The following is a 22,849-nucleotide window of genomic DNA, read 5'->3' as shown; positions in this document are numbered from 1 at the left end:
TGTATGTGTGTATATGTGTGTGTATATGTATGCATATGTATGCGTGTATATATGTATGTGTACATATCAATATACATATCAATATATATATTTACTATGTACCAAGGAGGCACGGTACTATTTTACATACATTAAGTTGCATGACGAGGGCTTCCCTGGTGGCGCAGTGGTTGAGAGTCCACCTGCCGATGCAGGGGACGCGGGTTCGCGCCCCGGTCCGGGAAGATCCCACATGCCGCAGAGCGGCTGGGCCCGTGAGCCATGGCCGCTGAGCCTGTGCGTCTGGAGCCTGTGCTCCGCAACGGGAGAGACCACAACAGTGAGAGGCCCGCATACCGCAAAAAAAAAAAAAAAAGTTGCATGACGAAGAAGGGCAGAGGCAGGATCTGAATCCAGGACTCTCCTCCAACCTCTTCAGTCTACTTGGTCCCTATAAGTTTTGTTAGAACACCTTCCAGGAGAAGGAGTTGATGAGCCTGCACATCCAAGGACGAGATCCTTGAATGAGGTGAGATCACAACGTCAATGCCCCCTTGACATCCCCGTTTCCCTAGAGAAAATCCCCCCCTTCCCGCCTGGGTGCCCCAAAGTTCCTGCTAGTGATTACTCCAGACAACTGTTAACAGACTTTTTAAAGGTACACAATTGTGCATTCCTTAATTAAGTCCTGTGAATTATTCCAAGGAACCTCTTCAGAATAATCACTGTTTCACAAAAATAAGGAGACGACGACACCAATATAAGGTACCTATCTCCTACCCAGGGAATCGAGCTGAGTAATTAGAGTTTAAGGCAGATCCAATTACCCACAGCACACAGCCAGATTAAAAATTGGAGCTACGTGAGGAAGCAAAACACAGAGGAACTCAGAAAGCCCAACTGCCTTAATTCCTGTAGCTGAATGCTTGGACTGAACGAGCCACCTTCCATTTATCTAGCCCTCTCTCACCCACACGTCCACAAATCCTTACCTTGTTCACAAAGTTTCTTGGTCAGGGATCCCTCATCTTGAAAATAAATGATGCGTTTCTGTACGATGCTAGCCCTGTGGGGAAAGAGGACACAAGCACATGGTGAGGAGGGCAAGTCTGGGGGACATCAGATCCCTACACGTCCACCTACAGCTGTGTGGCTTTGGGTGAGTGCCCCCAACACTCTGTGACTCAGTTTCCTCATTGGAAAACTGGCATTAAGAATAATATCTACCTCCTAGGATTGCTATGAGAACTAAATAAGAAAATGTATGTCAAGAGTTCAGCATATACCTAGAAACCACTCAATAAATATTAGTTACTGTGGTGGTGTTGGTGGTGCTCATATTATTATTAAGGTAGGAAGGTGAACTAACAGCATTTTCAATAACTTTTCGCAGTGGTTCATTTACTCTAGTTTCGTATCCAATTATTGAGGCCATTTATAGATCAAACAAATTCAAATCAGGAAAGCATGTCAAATTCTCTTCCTGAAGGAGAAAATAAAACCCTAAAAATATATTTTGATTTGTTCTGAAAATGTCATTCTGTATCTTTCCTGAAAGACTAGACAAAACTATCTCCTACGTTCTGAACAAAGACAACTTCAGCTGTTATATCTCCCTCTTAAACATGTCAAACATAGGATCTTAGAATTTGGAAAGACTATTTTGAGGTTGAAAAATGACTTGCTTTTGGCCAGCATATATTTTCTCTTTAATCTAGGATTGCACAGACATACTACTCCGCAGTTTATTTTCAGCTAGCCTTGAAGAGTCCTGAAACCCAGTGTTCCAGTAATTTGAAAGTCCACAACACAACACTGAGATGGTGCCGGTGGATCTTGAGCCATTTCTATTGATATTCTTCAGCAATGTTACCCAATCAAAAGGTAATTTTCACTTTGATTTTCCCTGTTTAACAGATAAAGGGAGCCCTCGACTTCATCACAGCTGACCACACTGAACCAGGGATAGTCACACAAGCTGCCCTGTGTCACATGATTGCAGACCCAGGAATGGGTCCAAGTGTGCATGGATCCGCATGAAGAGCAGAGAGGTGGCTCTCTCGATGGTCTGGGCCTAGTCCAAAATGACTTTCCAAAGGAATGTCTACTGTACACTCAGTCTTTCACAAAAAAGTAAAATTAAGGCCAGCCTATTGATGTCTTTTACAGTCTTTCCCCACCCAAGAGAGAAGAGATGTTGAAATAAATGAATGAAATATACTTCCTATTGACACAAGCTACTATGATTATTTATCCATTCTGTCGTCCATCAAGCAGAATGCTTCCTTGGGCCAAGAGAACACTCTGGAGAACACTCGCCCCAAAGCCAAATAACAAAGCCTTCTGTTAGTTGGAGTATCCCATCACCTACCACAGTGCTTCCAGAATGTTCCCCAGTGAAATTGCCGCAGGGACCCCTGTGGAGGGCAAGGAGTAGGCCTAGTGGGAAGTATCCCAGGCCCCACATTCTTGCTTCAAACAAAGGCTCCACCCTCATTTCAACCCAAAGCAGCCCCCTCTCCCATTTGTCTTCCTGTTGTATTTGCAGGTGTATTTTCAACAAATAATGGCTGGAGGTGTGCTTAGCGACCAGGCATTGGCCAGGGACACTGTCATGAACAAGACAAACGGGGCCTCTTCCCATTCTCAAAATTGACAGAATAGTGGGGAGAAAGCATCAGACAGCTAAACCCTCAGTTAATGAATGGAGACATCCACAGGGTGTGGGAGAGTGTATCACAGGGGTTCCTGACCAAGCCAGGAAAGGTTCCTCCCAGAAAAGGTGGCTGAGCTTAGATTTGAATGACTAGAAGCTAATTAGGCAAGTGGGATGGAGAATCAAAGGAGAGGGCATGTTTTGTAAGATCCTTGAGGTGGGGAGGGCTGTAGCTCACTGGAGAACCCACGAGTGCTAAGCCAGGGAGGTGTGAGATGAGCTGGGGAGGTGGGCAGGGCCACATCGCCCAGAGCCTGCAGGGAGATGGCATTTTACTCCAAGCTTGATGAGAAGTCTTTGGGGAATGTGCCATGAGGAGTGAGATGGTCAGTTCTGCCCTTTTAAAAGAGCCTTTGGGGGCTTCCCTGGTGGCTCAGTGGTTGAGAGTCCGCCTGCCGATGCAGGGGACACGGGTTCGTGCCCCGGTCCGGGAAGATCCCACATGCCGCGGAGCGGCTGGGCCCGTGAGCCATGGCCGCTGAGCCTGCGTGTCTGGAGCCTGTGCTCCGCAACGGGAGAGGCCACAGCAGTGAGAGGCCCGTGTACAGCAAAAAAAAAAAAAAAAAAAAAAGAGCCTTTGGACCACAGAATAAAAACTGATTGGTATGTGGTTGCAGTACATGGAGCTTCCATGCAAATCAAATTTTGTTTCAATAAAAATCTCTTGATAAAATGGTTTGAAAACACCTGATCTGGGACTTCCCTGGCGGTCCAGTGGTTGGGACTCCGTGCTTCCACTGCAGGGGACATGGGTTCGATCCCTGGTCGGGGAACTAGGATCCTGCATGCCAGGCAGCCAAAAAACAAACCAACAAAACACCTGAACTACAGGATAAAGTACAAACTTACCATGGTATTCAAGGCTCTTCATAAAAACCTCCCCCAAACACTCCCCTGGCTTTATTTGTTGGCATTTTGTGCCATGCTCCCTGGGTTCTAGTCTATGCAAAGTTTATCCCCCTTGTCTGAACACCTCTTTCACTCCACCACTCCCTTACCTGTGCTGTTTCCTCTCCCAGAATCTCGCATCACCTGTCTTTGCTAGCATTGGCAACAAATACTCTGAATTTTCTTCCTCCTGCTGTGAGTAGGAGAATGGCAAACCCTATGATATAAAGGCATGATGATGTTTAGAAAAATTAAATCACCCCCAGATTTTCCAAAACTATCATTATAAATATTTAAGGGGCCAGAGATAGAAAAACATATTTCCTTTAAGATATTTCTATTTCTTTCATGCCTTGTTTTATAAAGTCAAGTTGGCCCTCTTTTTGATAATAGTTGTAATTTCTGAGCCCTTATTATGTGCCAGTCACTGTGCTAGGGAGGCACTTCATGTACATTATCTTACGTATCTTCTGCTTTACATATACTACACATCCTCAAGTTCTTTATCAAAACACTTGGGCTAGATGTGTTTTTGAATTCAGAGTTTTTCAGATATTAGAAAGTTAAGATGGCAATAGGCCATTAACATCCCCATGATCAAACATATCCATATTCTGCCACAAAATGTAACAATATTCATACTAAGAGAGTAAATAGAACTTATAAATAGCTTCACGTCAGTTTAGGTCAAGTTCAGCAAACTTATCAAAATGCTCTTGTTTTCAGAGGGATTAAGGTGAGGGTTTGTGGCTATTTTCACCCTAATCTTACAGGTGATGATGACTGAGATGCAGGGAGGTTAAGTAACATGCTCAAGGTTTTGAAGTCTCCCACCTACTGCCAAAGTCCGCGGTCTCTCTTAGGCTCAGAATGCTTGTAAGGATTAAACACGATTACCTGCAAAGAGCATAACTGCACTGTGAGGAATGTACTGTTATAAAATGTAACCTCAAATTGATTTGGGGGATCTATTTTAGCATCTCACAGAGCACACAGTGGAGAGCTGAGACTTCGGTGGGTCTCCCTGGAGACTGGGTCATAATCACCTGAAGCTCTCCATGAAAAGACGAGCATATATCCCCATGTCCAAGCTTGGCCAACCCTCTAGACCATGCCCTTTGGATTTCAAACTCTGTGCAGATCCAGTGTGGGATACAAGGCTTGTTCTGATCTGGCCCTGGCGATCAGGGTTTATCTCTATCCAGTCCCTCCTGAGCACCCTACCCAAACCATATCCTATATCTGTCTTCATGATTTCACACCCTTGGGCTTCTGTCCATGGGACTCCTTCTGTCCTTCCTTGTGACTCCTCAATATACACCACACACACACACACACACACTCTCTCTCTCTCTCTCTCTCTCTCTCTCTCTCTCTCAGTTACCTAACTCATACTCAACTAAGACGTTTCTTCCTTCAGATTGATGTCTTGCCTGGATGTTCTTCCTTATGAGAGCCATAGCCACTTGGGCTTCTCCTACCCAACACTTATTAACCTGTATTATAATTGCCTGTTTACTTTTCTATCTCCTGTGCTAGATTATAAGCTTCCTGAGAGCAGGAACTATACCTTACTTATTTCTATAGATGTTAGTATCACTGCAATCCTGGGATTCAAGTAGAAGGGACAGAGTTTGGAAAGGAAAGAGTTTGAGATTGAGCTGTCTGTAGGGCATGATGGTGGTCATAGGGGGTAGTTAGACACAGGGACCTATAACTCAGGAGAGACTTGAGGGGTGATGAGGATGGATATGGGAGTCACTGGGGGCATAAGTCAGGATCAAAGGTTTTAGAGTGGCTGATGTCACCCAGGGAAAGTGTGTGGCGTGAGAAGGGAGTCTAGCTGAGCCCAGAACTCTGAATGCCAACATTCACCCACAGATATGCCATCAGAGACCAAGACTTTGGAACGCTTGGTTGCAGAAGATGTTTCTTTTCATTCCTCATTTGGTCAACTCCTGAGAGAATTTTATATTCTGAGAAAATACATTTCGAGTCTGTTCCCCTCAAAAGGATAAAACTCAGCAGAGATTTATAAAGCATATTATAGTTCAGAAAAATAATAGCTTTACAAGATGAGAATGCTGTTAGTAAGAATTCCCTCAGCATTTCAAAATGACAAATTTCTCCCATTCTGTGTTGCAATTTGGCAGTCCTGTTGCATAGCATTTATATACTGATATACTGAATGCTCTCTTATCATGAAAGAACGTGTTAAGGAAATCTAAATTAAATTTCTCAGTATGTTAGCTTCTCAAACTTCAGAGTATTGAGGTTCTAAATAACTTACTAATCATTTCAAAAGTTTCCTTTTAAACCTAAAGTGGAACATTTCCAGAAACTGCATCCTGAATCTCTTAGATGCTCAGCTCTTTTCTGTCTGATGAGTTTCTTCATTTGCTGTTCTTTTTCCTTGGGGAGTTTGCCTGTTGGAGTAAAGTTAGAGCTGGCTAAGTTGTAGGTTTGCTGTCTAGCGCTGAAAAGGCCTGGGATCCCTGTTCTCACTGAAAAGAGACGAGGAGACCTCAGAAACTGAAGGACTTGGGAGAGATCAGGCCACGAAATGAATTAAGAATACCCATGGGTCCTCAGAGGCTGGGTCACTGCCATGTAGGAATAATTCATGTAAGGTCCTTACGACATGCATGTTGCAGAGAGTAAATACTCAGTAGTGGTAGTCATTATTGTTGCTGTTGTTAAATCACCAGCCCCTAACAAAGTGCCTGACACATAAAAGTTCTTAATAAATAGAAGCTATTATTATGATTGATGTCAGGTCTGTCTCCTTTGCTTGTGGAGGGAGGAGTGAGGGCGTTATCTTGATCAACTGCTTCAGGCAGAGATAATGAACGACTAAAATGAAGTTCAGGTTTGCGGTCTCCAGCCTACTTTTGCCAACCTTCTTCCCAATTCCAGTAAAATCCCTATTACTGAACATTTCTTGGAATACTTTACAAAATTTGTCTCCGATCTCAGGGATGTTTTCCAAAGGAGTGATCCAGTTTATAACAAATAACATCGATTTCCTTTTCCCAATGAAAGAACAATTCTGTGGGAGGATGCAGGAATAAAATATTAAAGTCATAGCAATGGTAACATCATCAGAAACTGAGGCTATCTGCCTTATTTTACTTTGCAGGGATGCCAAGTGCTAATCTGATCATGGTCTCATGTTACTCAGCAAATATTTACAGAAGCTGGGTGCATTCCATGATCCAGACTCTTAACCAATCTTTTATATGGTTTTATGTGGATCTCAGGAAATGGAGCTGTGTCCAGGAGTTAACAGGCTTCCTGGCAGCTCATGGTAATGTGACCATGGGAGAAGAAAAGTGAAAGCTTATCTGCAGGGCTTTATCTATGGGACTCACAAGAACTCCATGGCTGACCAAAAGTAAGGTCACAAAACTATAGGTTCAGAGACTGGTATGGTTGTCTACCATTACTGCAAAGAAGCAAATCTAGTAAATTCTAAAAAATCTAGCTGCCAGGAGATAATTTCTGCTTAATTATCATTCATTCATGAAACACTTACTGAGCACTTATTTTGTGTCAGGCACTTTGCTAGGAGCTGAAGATGCAAAGACAAGTAAGAGATGGTGCCTTCCAGTAAGGAGCTTCTAGTCCAACAGGGAAAAAGAGAGACAGAAAAAGGAAACAGGAAATCAATGTTGAGTGCAATAAAGGAGAAGCCACAGGATGCAGAAGAGCAGTAACTAACTTCACCTTGGCAAAGCTCCAAGAGGAGGCAATGACCCCGAAGGTCTGAATTGGCAGAGGGGCAGTGGAAATAGAGGATCCAAGAGAAACGTCGTAGAAAAATTTATAAGCACTTAGTAACTTACTGGATCCAGACCAGAAAGAGAAGGTTGAGTGTAAGACCTTTCATTTATTTTCTGTTTATTTAACAGTTAAACACGCTTCTAAGTGCTTCATAGATATTAATTCATTGAATCCTCCCAACAACCCCATGAGGTAGATGCTAATATTATCCCTGTTTTACAGATGAGAAAACTGACACAGAGGGAGGTAAGTTAACTGATTCCACATCTGAAACTCCCCGTCTGATGCCCCGTGACTGAAACAAAAGACAGAAGGGGCGAGGAAGAATTTTATCTTTTAATTTTTGGAATTTCTATTGAGATAATTGTAGCTGCACATGCAATTGTAAGAAATAATACAGGGAGGTTGTACATTTTTTGCCTAGTTTTCCCCAATGGTAACAATTTGCAAAACTTCAGTGTAATAAGACAACTAGGATATTGACATTAATGCAATCCACAAGGCTTGAGACTGGACACAAAATTGGTGCCATAGGATTAGATGAGGGCCAGATCATGCCATTCTAAAGAAACTGTGCTTATGATAAGCTGCCACACTCTAAGATACAACAATCCCAAATGACTCTAGAAATTCATAAATTCATGTTAGAACCCCAAGTGGAGAATCATCTACAAGTGTGATCCTGACTCAGGCAGGAAGCCATTTCTGACTGGGATGAGGTGGTGGCCAGAGGTGGAGTTGGGGGAATTATTGGTAGGAATGGTAACTTCTTGGAAAGATGGCACTGAAACTGGACTTGGAGTCCCAGAGGCTGAGTCTGTAACCAGGGATGAGTTCTTTGAAGGAGTTAGAGCTGTACACCTAAGAGTTCCTTGGAAGGTCCACCATCCATGGGCCTTGGAAGCAATGCCACCATCTGCTTTGGGCAGACTTCTCAACCTGAATCAGGGGAATCAGCTCTATGCAGCACTGTACGTATACTTATAGCTTAGGTCATGACCAGAATCTGGCTAAGAGGTCAGTTAGATTCTTAACAGGACTACAGTCCATCCCCAACCTTGTGTGATCATTGGATTTCTGGAGTTCTTGATTCACACTATTGAACAAAGTTGCATCTACAAAACCCTGGTTTTGATTTTAACAAAAATTAGAGGAAAACTAGTTTTAGCACTCAGTTTATTTCTTCTCAGAATGACCCTGAGGATAACAAGCTTATTATGATTCCATTTTCTCTTATTATTGTCCAATTTTAGACCTCATCTTTATCATATGTCTTGTCAATACTATTACTCTATAACTTTAAATTTTACCCCCTAAAAATCCAATGGAAAATTAATAATGAGGAATTGACTTTCATACCATAAGAGAAATGTAAAAAGAAAAGGATAAAACTGGGTTATGTTTTTAAAGAACTAATTTAGATGTGAGAGTCATTAAAATCAGACAGACATTCATCTACTTATGTTTTTATTTAACAGAGTAGATGCCATGAAGCTGTGTTAGGAGTTGGAGGTAAAAGATGAACAAGACAGGGCTTCCCTGGTGGCACAGTGGTTGAGAATCCGCCTGCCAGTGCAGGGGACATGGGTTCAATCCCTGGTCCGGGAAGATCCCACATGCTGCGGAGCAACTAAGCCCATGTGCCACAACTACGGAGCCTGTGCTCTAGAGCCTGTGAGCCACAGTTACTGAGCCTGTGAGCCGCAACTGCTGAAGCCCATGTGCCCAGAGCCCGTGCTCCGCAACAAGAGAAGCCACCGTAATGAGAAGCCTGCGCACTGCAATGAAGAGTAGTCCCCGCTCACCACAACTAGAGAAAGCCCACGCACAGCAACGAAGACCCAACTCAGCCAAAAATAAATTTTAAAAAAAGATGAACAAGATATAATATGTGTGACACTGAGTAGTGGACAGCCTGAGAGATATGAATCAGAATACTGCATAGCAAGTAGTAGAGTCTACCCAATATCTATTCCTTCCATCTGCCATGCTTGCAGAACACTCATTTTTCGAGGGGTGGTACCAGCTAAGCCAATCAGGATAGTCCTGTTCCCACTTTCCCATCCTTCCTTGCAGCTGGGGAAGGGAGCATGTGATTCATATGTGGTCTCATTAACATAAGGGAAGGTTGACAGCATGGAGGGGAGAACTTCCGAGAAAGCTTTGCTTTCCAGATCAAAGAAATTAGTGACCCACCCTGTCTTGTCCTTCTTTTTCCAGCCTTGATTACAACCACAATGTGTGAAACAAGGCAGCCATTTTGTGACCATGAGGAAAAGAAAAAGAAAACTCAGAGACTCTGGCTCTGCAATCATTTAACTGCTGTCACTTGTCAATGACATCATTTAGGTAGCAGTCACCTACCTCCAGCCTTCTTGTTATATGAGAAAAATAAACCTTTATTTGTTGGAGCCATCATTGGTCAAGTTTTCTAATGAATGCTGCTCTCAAAAGCATGACTACCTGATGGAAAGAGGAATGAAGAAAGTATTGTGGGAGTACAGAAGAGGGCAGTTCAAAAGGTAAGGCGGAGCAGGTTCTGCTGACCAGGATATTGCTTTGGGGAGCCACGGAAGGGCTTAGGTAGGATTGCGGGCAAGGATGCCTTAGTCAGAAGAGTCTGGGAGAAGAACACTCCAGATGACGCCTTAAAAGAGGGCTTGGATTTGGTTGGTGGGAGGCTATGCTGCCCTTTGGTAGAACTTTCAATGGGGTGCAGGGGACAGTGTTCGCAGTGACTAGGAAGAAAGCAGCAGGCCTGCCAGTACACTCCAGTCTGAAGAGAGATATGGCTGCAAAGGGGTGGGCATGGGGGTCAGGGCGGTGGGAGTTTGACGGGAAAACACAGGCAAGGGAAATATTCTTTTTTCTCTGGAGGGGGCTTTGCCGTGCCTATAAGCTGCAACTGAGGCAACAGCAGAAACCCTTAGGGGTACCTGCTGGGTCACTGGCTGGAAATTTGTCACCTGTTGGAAAAATCTTAAATAAACACACATGGACAAAATAAATAGACTGCAGGATATACTCCCAGTTGTGGAAGCTCTGACAAGCCATTCTGGGTAATGATCAGGACCATTTCTCATTTCCTTTAATTGTTTTATACCAAACTATCAATTTTTTTCAGCATCTTTTGAACCTTAACAGGTTCCTCCCTCTGGCTTAAATTGTCCATGGCATTTCTTAACCTTGCAAAAAGATGTACGTCTAATCCTTGAGCCTGGGGTGAAGGCAATACTTCACAGTATATCTTTAGGTCAAAAAAAATCATTTTCTCTTAAGGACACAAAAACACAGGGTTTGATGTTCCTGAAAAATTACTTTTTTTTTTCCCAGTAAGTCTTAGCATGTTTTTCAGCATTTTGTAATATGATTACTGGCACCTGGGGTATTAGTAGTCAAGGGACAACTGACAGTTCACTGTTTCTGTAATATTGTTGGGTCCATGATTCTACTGTATAATGTCTCATACATTTAAACTGCTAATCCGTGCCTGCCTCGCTTTCCCCTCCAACTTCTTCACGTCTATAAACTCTCGCCAGACTATGAGCCTCTCTGGCCCCGGGACTGTGTCTTATACATCACTGCATGCCTGGAATCTAACAGAGGATCTGGCCAAGGCTTGAACCTGGGGTTCTTAATCTGGGGTCTGCAGACAGGATTCAGGATGATGAAATTTTGTGTGGTGTGCACATTTCTGGTTAAGAGTTCATAGCTTTCATCTGCTTCTCAAAGGGGTTCCTGACCTTGAAACCTTTAAGAACCTCTATTAGGTCTGAAATGAATGATAGTAGATATGTGAAATGGCATAACTGTCATTCCATTTCATAAAATCTCCAACTAAGATATATGCTTTTTTTCCCCTAAAGATGAAGGTTAAATTTTTATTCCAAGCACCAAGGCTTCAACTGCTTTCTCTCCAAACTACGCTCTGATCTGAAATAGAATCTGTCTTGGTTGGAAAACAAGAAATAGAAAGTGAAGCATTGCTCCTGGGTTTCTCAGGTGTTCCTTGCATAGTTCTGGCTGCTCCATGCGGGGCGCCGGTGTAACCATGAAATCACCCCAGCCTGAGCTAGAGGAAATGCTGCCACACTGAAAGCTCCCTCATGGCTGGTTCACACAGGTCACTATTCTCTGTAGTTGGTTCCACTCTGCCACCACCACAGGTACCTCCCCTTTCTGGGGGTTCCTATAAGCCAGGGCAGGCAGCGTCGTTTCTCAGGTGTAAGGAAACAATCCGGGCGACACAGCAGTGTCCTTAAGTACAGGCTACCTGTCCTCCTTTCTGCTCCTCAGGGAGCCTCCCTATGACCCTGGGTTTTCCTGTACAGTGGCAGACCTATGTGTTGGGAGATGCCCCCTCCTCTAGATGGGGTTAGGGAGTGTGTGGAGTGTGGTTACGGTTCTCAGCTAGGGATTCATAGTCCACGAAGGGGTTGCAAAGGATTCTCGAACCCCTAGGAAAAAAAGTGTATGCAAAATTGTAAGCATGTGCATTGCTTTGGGGAGAGATTTTACAAGAACCACTGCTCTGAGTTAGGGGTAATGATTTTCATGCCCATTAGTACTCATCGAGGACCCCCCCGCCCTGTCCCGTCCCACCTCCGTGCCACCCCAGCAAGGACATGCATGGAAGAGTAAATGAATTCCCTGTACAGCTCCCGCAGAAACCTCCTAACAGGTTTCCTCTCCTTACCAACCCATCGAATTTACCTACACTCGACTAGGGGATTAATCGTCACCTCTAGCACATTATCAGGCACCAGTGGTACAGTCCTAATGATCCCGTCTACATCTCCTCCCTGTCCCACCCCACCCCAGCACGGGGTCTGGCACACAGTAGGTCCTCTCTAAACCAAGGTTCCTCTCTCACTTATAGGGCACAGTCCAAGCTCTTGGCTAAACGTCCACAGTCCCAAGCACCAGGACCCAAGCTGCGTGACATGACCCCCCCTCCCCCCAGCACTTTCCCCAGCCACCTGAGCTCAGCGCTGCCTTTTCACCGTGTGTCACACGACCCCTCCTGGCTTCCACCCATGCCACTCAAACCAGGAATGCACTTCTGGCTCCTCTCTGCCCAGTCACAGCCCGCTCATCTGTCACCATCTCACGGCCTCTTCAGAGTCTCATTGACCAGGACCTTCAGAACTGACCTCCTCTGGGTTCCTAGAACACCGTTGATCCTGACCATTCATTTGGCATTCGGGCATTGGGTACTCTTGATGTCTGCTTGCACTTTAACATCTTGTATTACCATTTAACTTATTGTGAGTTTACGTTTGGGGCTTCTGACTAAGTTCTGAGCTTCTTCAGGGAAGGGGTCTTGCTGTACCCTCATGGCCCCTCTAGCACGTGGCACAATGCCTTTCATGTGGGACACACTGAAGGTGTGTTGACCTGATCTGTTTTCATGGACTGCCTTGACCTGTCATTCAACTCTTTTACAGTCGAGTGTCTACCCTATGTCCACAATCGGGCAAGAAGCACAAACTCTCCTATATTACCAGAGCCACCCAGCATGCTGGGTGAACAGCAAACAATGACTGGTCTGAGTCATGAAACATTTCCCACTGAGTGAAGACCAGTTAAGTCTGCTTTGCTTTGTTCAAGCTATGCTGATGGCAACTGTTGGTCTCAAAAGGAACCATTTGGGTTGAATTCAAAATGCCTTCACAAAGCTGGGAATCAGTAGGATGATGGGACGTCTGCCAGGAGGAGGTTAAACCCAGGACAGAGCTTTCTTTATGGAAAAGACAGTTGCTGATTACACTATGCACCCCTCTTTGCTCATCCCATGAGTTGACTCTTTAAAAAAAAGACACCCCTAGGTCTTATATTTTGACTCACTCCAGACTTGTCCCATGTTTCTTCTTTTCAACATCTGCACCCCTCTTGTAGCATCTGACCTCATTCTTATGTCACATGAGCTCATCAGAGGTAAGCCACAATCATTTGGATCCCCACAGAACTCTAGAGCAACAACATGGGACCACATGAGGCCACAAAATCTGGGCACGATTTGTCCTGTTTCCTAGCCTTTGTCATGGAAAATATTTTCAGAGATAAGTAAAAGGAAGAAAGGAAGGGAGGGAGAAAGGGATGGAAGGGATGGAAAGAAAGAAAAGAAAGGAAGGAAGGAAGGAAAGAAGGAAGGAAGAAAGGAAGGGAGGGAGGGAGGGAGGGAGAGAGGGAGGGAGGGAGGGCAAGAGTTTTGACTTTCTGAGTAAAAAATGTGGAAGAGGGCTTCCCTGGTGGTGCAGTGGTTGAGAGTCCGCCTGTGGATGCAGGGGACACGGGTTCATGCCCCGGTCTGGGAAGATCCCACATGCCACAGAGCGGCTGGGCCCGTGAGCCATGGCCACTGAGCCTGCGCATCCGGAGCCTGTGCTCCGCAATGGGAGAGGCCACAACAGTGAGAGGTCCACGTACCGCAAAAAAAAAAAAAAAAAAAATGTGGAAGAGAAATTAATGGCACCTCGTTTTAATGCAGAGTAGAATATAAGTGACCAATTCTTTCTTTAAAAAAATATGGCAAATTTAAAAAATTCTACCAACGCTTGATATGGGGGACTTAAGAGTGATCCTGGAGCCTCTTATTCATGTTAAACAAGGTTCTGAAAATCTTTTTTTCTTCAAGCAGGCAAGGAATAAATTAAAACCCAACAAATTAATAAAAATATCTATCCTAAAGGTGATAGTGCAACCACATCTATATGTTGCATGTCTTGGAGAGAGAAGGAAGTTGCACTTGACAGGATGTGTTCCTGGGAAATGCTTAGATCTTCACAAAGTAGAGATAAAAGTCACAGTGGAGATGGAGAGGAAAAAGAGGGAGGGAGGGAGGGAGGGGGAGGCTTCGATTTCCTCACCTTTATAAGGAAACAAGATTAAAACCAAATGGTCACCATCTCCAGAGGGCAGCACAACAGATGTCCTAGAAACTGGACCCTCACAGTGTGGTGGACCCAAAGGTCAAACTTTTATTTATTTTTTTTTTTGCGGTATGCGGGCCTCTCAACGTTGTGGCCTCTCCCGTAGCGGAGCACAGGCTCCGGACACGCAGGCTCAGCAGCCATGGCTCACGGGCCCAGCCACTCCACGGCATGTGGGATCTTCCCGGACCGGGGCACGAACCCGTGTCCCCCTGCATCAGCAGGTGGACTCTCAACCACTGCGCCACCAGGGAAGCCCCCAAAGATCAAACTTTTTCTAGGGTCTGTGCCCTGGTCAATGCTTCATTTTGTTTTTGCAACAGAGTGAGTTTGTACCATCAGATTGGGATGTACATTTCCCTATTTTTCTGGATGGCTCCATGTCAAGGATGTTTCTGATACAAAGTAAGATACATTTCAAGAAAGTGAACTAGCAGAATCGTTATCCTAGGAGGCTATTTGGTGATGATGTTTTGGAAATGACACTTTGCACTGTATTTATTTCCCCCTGCATTCAAATATATCAAAATGCATAGTGTTTCTTTGGGTTGACATAGCTAGTCTTGAAAATCTGTAATTCAACTTCCTGCTTACTTGGATTCTTCTCTGTTCAAGCTGCCCTAGAGATGACCAGGAGTCCCTCATGGCCCAAGGTCTAATGTCACCGACTGGCCCAGTTCAGGATGATATTGTACCAGATTGTAGAAAAAGCTAATAAATACTGGCCTTCCACGTGTCTGGTAACCTCCTTAGGAAGGCCAAACCAGTCCTTTGATCCATAAACTGTTATGATTTGTGCAATGTATTTTGTTGAAAGCAACAAACTGCAACTGATTGGACTGGGGATCAGCACATGAGCCAAAGGCAACCATAGATGTGTTAAACATGAGGGATGCTGGCTACTTTTGAGTTGCTTTCCTGCTAATTCTGCCAAGTAGTTCCACATATTGAATAGTGCCAACTGGCCTCCTTGAATTGTCTTTTGCAAAAAAAAGTCAGGTAAATTAAGAGAAGATGGGTCACTTACACAGGTCTAGGTACAGAGCAATGGACAACTGTTCAGAGCACTTGTCTGCTCCTCTCTGGAGCCTGTGGCATAATCCCATTGTGACCCAACATGGCTGTGGCTGATGTGATGACGTGACTTGCCATGCTATATCCCCGACACCCCTGTATTTGTGTGATCAACTGCCGGCACTGAAGGTCGGCCGTGCCTGAGGAATACTACATGGAAACCGGCAGTTAGCAACATTTCCATGTGGATCCTGTTGGGCTCTTCTGCTTGTTGTCAGGGCTCATCAGCATGAACATGAAGTTGTTTTGATTTGCTGCCGTCTCTCTGCTCTCAAAAAACTGTTATCAGGAAAATCGCATTAATTAGCAACAGCTGAGGGGAGGACCAACTATTTCGGAGCTGCAGCTGCAAGTCTCTTTGCAATCTGTTGCCTAAATTTTCACAATTAACAGAATAAATAGACTCTGAATGTATTTAATCACGTTAATTTTGTTTCCCTCTATTTGTATTACTGTTTAGGACTGGTAGTTAATTTACATTAAATACTCTGATACCATTAGCACGCTTTAAAGCATAACCTCAGCTTTCCTAATCCTGTATGATTTACTGGAAGTGATATATTGTTTAGCTTAATGCTAATTTCTTAACTTTATGAGGGAAAATTAAGAATTAATTAAAATTTACCCCAAAGGTTGGTCTATTAACCAAGATATTTCCTTGAACTGAAAGTCTTATTTTATAGCTATGTTGGGTAACAGAATTGGATAGATGGATGCATGGATGGATGGATGGATGGTGGAAGGAGAATAATGGATAGAATAGAATGACAGAGATATAGAATAACAGACAGATACATACATACATACATACATAAGGACTTAGATTTAAACCTTCAAAATTCTAATCCCACTTATTCATTTCTTTTCTTTATAATCACCATGAAATCAGCATGATAAAGACATGGTATAATAGAGACACTTTTACAGTCAAGCAGATCAGGTTTGATCCTGGATCTACCTCTTTAGTGTGACCTAGGTGAATTATAGCCCTGAGACTCAGTTTTCTGCCCTACAAATTAGGGTTAATATCTACTCTTGTGAGCATTAATGAGCTAAGCCAGTATGGAAAGTTCCCTGGCATGATGTAAATGCCTGAAAAATATGATCTTCCTTTCTTCTACTTTAAACCTCATGTTGCTATTTAACTTCTCATGTATTTATGCCTTTTCCATCCAGCTAGAGAGTTAATTAAACCCTTATGAAGTAGAGACCTTCTGTTGCTCATCCCTGAAGCTACCCACAGTGCACTGCATAGTGACTAGGACCCATTGGATGTTGGTACCAATTCACCAGTGTTAGCCCACAAGCCTTAACTTTATCAGCTTGTATAACAACAACAACTAACATCTACTGAGTGCTTACTATGCGCCAGGCACTCTGTGGTAATCATTTTACATACTTCAAGTGTTCTCAGCCCTGGCTACTCATTAAAATCATTTGCGGGAGCTTTTAAAAAGTACTGACATCCCAATTCCATCCTAGTCCAAAGAGATCAGATTTCCAGAGGTGGGACCAGAACAGAGGTGATTTTACAAAGTTGCTCAGGTGACTCCACTGGGCAGCCAGGGTCAAGAATCACTGACATAGATTATCTTGTTTAATTCTCCCACCTATGAGGTAGGGACGGTTATTATCCCCTTTGCAGATGGAAAAAGCCAAGGCACAGAGGGACCAAGTCTCTTGCCCATGTTTATACAAGTCTTAAGCAGTGGAGTCAGGATCGGGAACCCAATATGGTTGACTCCACAACCCATAGCTCTCTCCCAACTCCCATTTACAAGGAAATCTCAAGCTAAAACTATGGGGCAAAGACAGAATAGGTAAGTGTCCTAAGTGTTATACAGCAATTTGATCATTTAAAAAGTGGGCATAAACACAGCACATCTTTTCTATTTAAAAAGTGGGAACAGGTTTCTATCTTGACATATACACTCAGGGTCTCTGTGACCCAGTTGAAATCACTTTACCTCTGGGAGCCTTAACCTCTCACAATGATAATGATGTCACCCTTGCAAGAGGATTGGGAAGGTGCTCTGTAAACCCTAAACTACTTTAAAAATGAAAAGAGATACTTCCCATGCCTCAGCTCCTTACCCTCATTTTATAGGAAAGAAACCAGAATCAGATTGGGTAGAGCCAGGACTCCAACCTTGACCCGTCTGACCCCAGAGCCCATCTCAAGATGCAAACTGTCTAACGCAATGTTGTAATCAGCTGAGAACCAGCTTGAAAAATGTTATCAGCAACAGAATCTGTAGTGATTGCGGAGGGATGTGGAAATTAGGCTTTTCTGTAAAGAGGTGCTTTTGAGATGGCCATGGCAGCAGCTATGGGGGCGAGGGCGGAGCCCTTCTCCTCTCCCACACTAACCCCCTACCTCACTGCTCCCAGCCAGTAACTCTCTGTCACTCTTGGCTTTGTTCCAGGGGCTAAAGTGAACGCAGAAATGCAGCCTCTTCCAAAGAGAGCTTGGCATCTCAAGTTCTCAGGTGAAATCCATGTGCCAGTCCCTCAGCCTTCTTTTTTCTTCTTCCCTCCCAAAACTCACAAAAACCTGGCACATAGTAGGTGCTCACAAAATGTTTGTTGAATGAATAATTAATCCCTGGGAGTTAGTAGGAGGTGGAGGGTGGTGAAAGATACATTGACACTCCTTCCCTCTGAGGCCAAGTGCCACCTACAGCATCACATACAAACGGGCGTTTTATACCTTTGCCTCACTCGGTTTCCATCTTAAACAGCTCACCTTGACTCAACTTTGTCTTGTTTCTTCCCTTATGACTGCCTTACCTACTGAGGACCCTTTGGGCCTGATCCTCAGCATTTTTTTTTGATTTGACCCTTTCTTACCCTTCTCCACCATGAGCTGCTCTGGCTCTGTAGTCACACAGGGTACAACCATCAGCTGGTTCAGCTTAGGCTCCAGGTTTACCTGGCCCCGTGGTAGGTCTCACATGGCTGCTGACAGTACAGGCATGGGAAGGCAGCGAGTGGGGTGAGAGGGGAGGGGACCTGAGTGGGTAAGATGCATCCACAGACCACAGTTCATAAGCATCTCCCCCGTTCACCCTCCCCAGTTAGAACACTACTGAGGCTTGCAAGCCCCTTTATAAAAGACGGTCCTCACAAGAATTCAGCCTCATTAAAGATCTACTCAGACACTGTGGCAGATCAAAAGCTTGGGCTGTGGAGTTAGACTGTCTGGGGTTCAAATGCCAGTTTCATTACTTAAGATGTTGGGCAAGTTGTGCCTTAGCTTCCTCTCTGTAAAATGGGAGAGTAGTATCTGCATTACATATAGGGTGCTGGCACGTATTTCAGCTATTATTATTACTGTTATTAAAAAAATTAGAGCAACACCTGGCTGAATGCTTGAAGGGGGGATGTTTTTGGGAAAAAGGAAGGAAGGAAAGAAGGGGAGAAAGAAAGAGAGAAGGGCTTCTCTGGTGGCGCAGTGGTTAAGAATCCGCCTGCCAATGCAGGGGACACAGGTTCGAGCCCTGGTCCAGGAAGATCCCACATGCTGCGGAGCAACTAAGCCCGTGCACCACAACTACTGAGCCTGTGCTCTAGAGCCCGCGAGCCACAACTACTGAGCCCACGAGCCACAACTACCGAAGCCTGCACGCCTAGAGCCCGTGCTCCTCAACAAGAGAAGCCCCCACAATGAGAAGCCCGTGCACCGCAACGAAGAGCAGCCCCCGCTCGCCACAACTAGAGAAAGCCTGCATGCAGCAACAAAGACCCAACGCAGCCAAAAATAAATAAATAAAATAAATTCATTAAAAAAAGAAAGACAGAAAAAAACAGTATAAAGAAGAGAAGAAAAGCAAAGAAAAACATCACATTTCTTAAGTGCCACCTTTGTCCCAAGAACATTCCTTCCTGCTCCACCATCAGGACCACTTGCAGGTCCTCACATGCTCCGTGCTTTATCTGGTCTAGGGCCACTGCAGCACGCTGTTTCCTCTGCTGCTCCTCCCCTCTAGCCTTCTGTCAGCTCACAGGTTGATCTCTTTAGACCCTCTGCACCACCCCAGACTAGGCTGGGTGCCCACCCTCCCATCCCTCTTCCCACGAGTGCGGCCCTGTGACTGGTCCCCCCCTCACCCCACACCAAGAACAAAGGGACAGCCAGCCTCTCAGACCTAGCGAGTCCTGGCCTGTCTTCTTGACTGAACCCAACCAATGTCTTCTCATCCCCACCATAGTCCAACCTTCTGGTAGGAAGAAACCAGGAAGAAAATGGAAAAAGAAGAAAAAAGGAAAGATGCAAAGGCGGCTCTTCTCTTTCCTCTCCATCCCCTCCTGCCTTTGAACTGAGTCTGTTTAATTTGAAACCATTTCAACCTTAAAGAAAACATCCAAGAACAGCACAAATAACTTTTTTCCCCTGGAGCATTTAAGAGTAAGTGGTTGACATGATATCCCATCACCTTGAGCACTTTAGTGTTTTTCCTACAAACAAGGATATTCTCTTATGTAACCACAATGTAACAATAAGACTTAGGAAATTAACATTAATACATCTAATCCTCAAACCCTATTCAAGTTTTGACAATTGTTGCTTTATGGCCAAAAGGTCTAGTTTAGAATCACAGTGTTTCCCTTAGATTTTATGTCTCATTGGCCTCCTTCAATCTGAAGCAGTCCCTCAGGCTTTCCTTGACTTTTATGACTTTGAAAGCTCTGAAGATGACATGACGGTGATTCTGTAAAAGGTTTGAGTTTGTTTGATGTTTCCTCAGGATAAGATGCAGGTTATGCACCTTGAGCAGGAATATCACAGAAGTGATGCTGTATTCTTCTCATTGCATAGAATTTCAATTCAGATTTGTCCCATTACTGGTGTCTGCCAGACTTCTCCACTCTAACATTCCTGGTTTCCTCTTTGTAAGTTATTAAATATTTGAGGGCAGGTACTTTGAGATTATATAAACATCCTGTTCTTTATCAAACTCTCCAATTATCCATTCATTTATTTAGTTAGCATAGGTATTTATTTATATCAGATGACCTCTAATTTCCCATTTTATTTAATGGGTTATAATCCACTACTGTTACAACTCTATGGGAACTTAGACCCCTGTGTATTTGTGCTTGGTCTTCTTCTTGTCTTGATGTTATATTTTAGTTTTAATTTTCCCTGATTTTGATTTTTAAAATTTAACATGATTATTTTGTTTTACGTTTTTCTTAACACCACTTCATATTCTTTATGGGAATTGGCAAGGACCAAGCAAGCAAAAGGAAAGGCGATGCAGTGAGACTGAAACTTAAGAGTTTTTGAAGCTTGAAAAACCATGTATAGCGTTTGTCCTAAATGCCAGAAACTGGAATTCACTTCTGGGGGTGAACCACTTCTTTTGTCTTAGAAACATCTATGTGGTGATCTTCACTGTATTGTAAATGTAAAGCAATAATAATAACAACAATAATAATATAGCCTTGTACAGAGTTGCTTCTGGGCCAGATGGTTCTAAACACTTTACATGTATTAACTCATCTAATCCTCACAGCAACCCTATAAGGTAGGTACTATTATTTATCCCCATTTTACAGGGGAGACATCTGAGGTACCCGGAGTTTAATGACTTGCCTGACATCAGTAGTAAGTGGTGGAGCCAGAACTCAATCTCAGGCTGTCTGACATGAATCCACCTTCGTAACTACAATGTCAAACTAATCCAGAGGAGAACTGGGTCTGGATTTGGGTCAACTGGGACTTGTACAGGGCATTCTCTTGAGGGGGAACTAAAATGGCCCTTGAGGTTGGGAAGGGAGCCTGATGCCCACCAAGTGTGAAAGCAGGGAACAGCCAAGGATGAGTTTGGGCTTCTGGGCCCTGAGTATAGCCAAACTTATAAGCCAGTTATGTAGGACCTCTGTGTTATGATTCCCTTCTCTAACTCCCCAAGCTTTCAACAACATCTTACTACCATTGTTGCTTAGCCTAAGCTGTGATGTGGGGTATTAAGGGATGGGCTCCAAGCATGAAGCAAAGGTAGGGAAGCAGCTGCCTGAGGGAACAGATCCATAGTCTAGATCCAGGTAGCTAAGGTGGCAAGCAACAGCCAGGAGCTTTTGATACCATAATAATTGCCCAAGGATTCCCTCAGATTCTTAGGTGGTCAACCTGGCAGAAGCCTTGTCTTTCTGTAGTTAAGGGAAAATTAACTCCTCATTAATATCTGCAAACAATATTTTCCAATTAAAAGGATGGGGGGCACCCTTTGAGAAGTCAGACTTTAGAGCGTCCTGTGATTTCTAGCGCTAGATGGATGAGGCTGTGGCTCATTCCTCTACCCAACCATGACTTAAGAGCTGGGATCTGGGACATCTGCCAACTTTTTCCTTGGGGTGGATTCTTCTTTTGCACAGCACATATCACAACTGCTGTCAGAGGAAGAAGGCAAGGTGAATCTTTTCTCTCAGTGTACAAAGAAATGCAATAAGTGTGTTATTGCATCTAGAGTCCCCTCAACAGAGGCCTTGTCAAAGAGGTAATGAGGGCCAGTGACTGGACACATGATAGACGGTACAGAGTAGGACCCAAGCGAGACCACTAAAAGCCAAACACAAAAAGGCGAGGGTGGAGAAATCAGATCTGGGAAGTGGGTTTACGGAGCAACACAGCTGGTATGAAGGAAGATTCCTCCAAGCAACATGGACTGGAACAGCAGGGCCTGTTCAAGTACATTCTGACTCATCAGATTTCTAGGTGGAGCCACAGATGTGTTTAATTGTATACATTGAGACCGATTTGCACACTGTGAGAATGCATGAACCCAGCTGCCTAAGCCCCATAAACATGGTAGAGATGTAAGAGTGAGTGTGGGAGAACCTGGCTGCCGTTCCCAGGGCTCTGCTCTCACTGGTTTCCTGATTCCACAGCCACAAGACAAGACTCAGCCCTGCAGCTTTCATCTGGGGTTGCAGCCCAGTCACCCATCATTCACCACTCCCTGATTTTTCTTCTGCACTATGGAAGGCTCTTCTGGGTCGCGGGGACTCTTGTTCAGAGTCTGGGTGTAATTATCACAAAACAGCCTCTGACTTTAGGGAAAATAAATAAATAAATGGACTTTGGACGATGTAAGGAGATGATAGCTAACCAGTCCTGCACCCAAAACTGCACTTAGAGCAATTCTGATGTCACTGTTAATCATGCTGATTTATGTTTTGAAAGGAAACCAAATGATGAATATAATGATTATTCCTGTTTCTGCTTCCCCCTCTCTTTCTCCTCAAAAACTGGCAATAACATTAAAGTCAAATTAAACATCTGTTTGAAAAATAAGCTGGAGTGTTGATGACAGCTGTGCTGGACTTACAAATGCACCACAGCTGTCAAACTCTAAATTAACAATGATTTTCATTTATGAATAGTATAGAACTAAGATATTATGGAGCTTTTTCTTCTCTACTTTCCTGGCTTCCAGGGGCTGTTAAATGCAAAATGTTGGGGAAATGCCCA

At 44.1% G+C, this 22,849-nt stretch overlaps 1 protein-coding gene across 1 annotated transcript in view; it reads right to left on the bottom strand.

Moving 5' to 3' along the window:
• Positions 1-22,849, bottom strand: part of SPON1 (spondin 1) — a 274,713-nt gene that overhangs the window by 157,903 nt on the left and 93,961 nt on the right. The window contains exon 4 of the mRNA XM_060104477.1: positions 972-1,045. Within this exon, the coding sequence (XP_059960460.1) occupies positions 972-1,045 (74 nt within the window). The remainder of the gene's footprint in view (positions 1-971; positions 1,046-22,849) is intronic.

The sequence above is a fragment of the Mesoplodon densirostris genome, chromosome 7 (assembly GCF_025265405.1).
Source record: "Mesoplodon densirostris isolate mMesDen1 chromosome 7, mMesDen1 primary haplotype, whole genome shotgun sequence".
NCBI classification, from domain to species: domain Eukaryota; kingdom Metazoa; phylum Chordata; class Mammalia; order Artiodactyla; family Ziphiidae; genus Mesoplodon; species Mesoplodon densirostris.
Note: the sequence above shows the minus strand (reverse complement) of the source record. Positions and strands in the feature narration are given on the sequence as shown.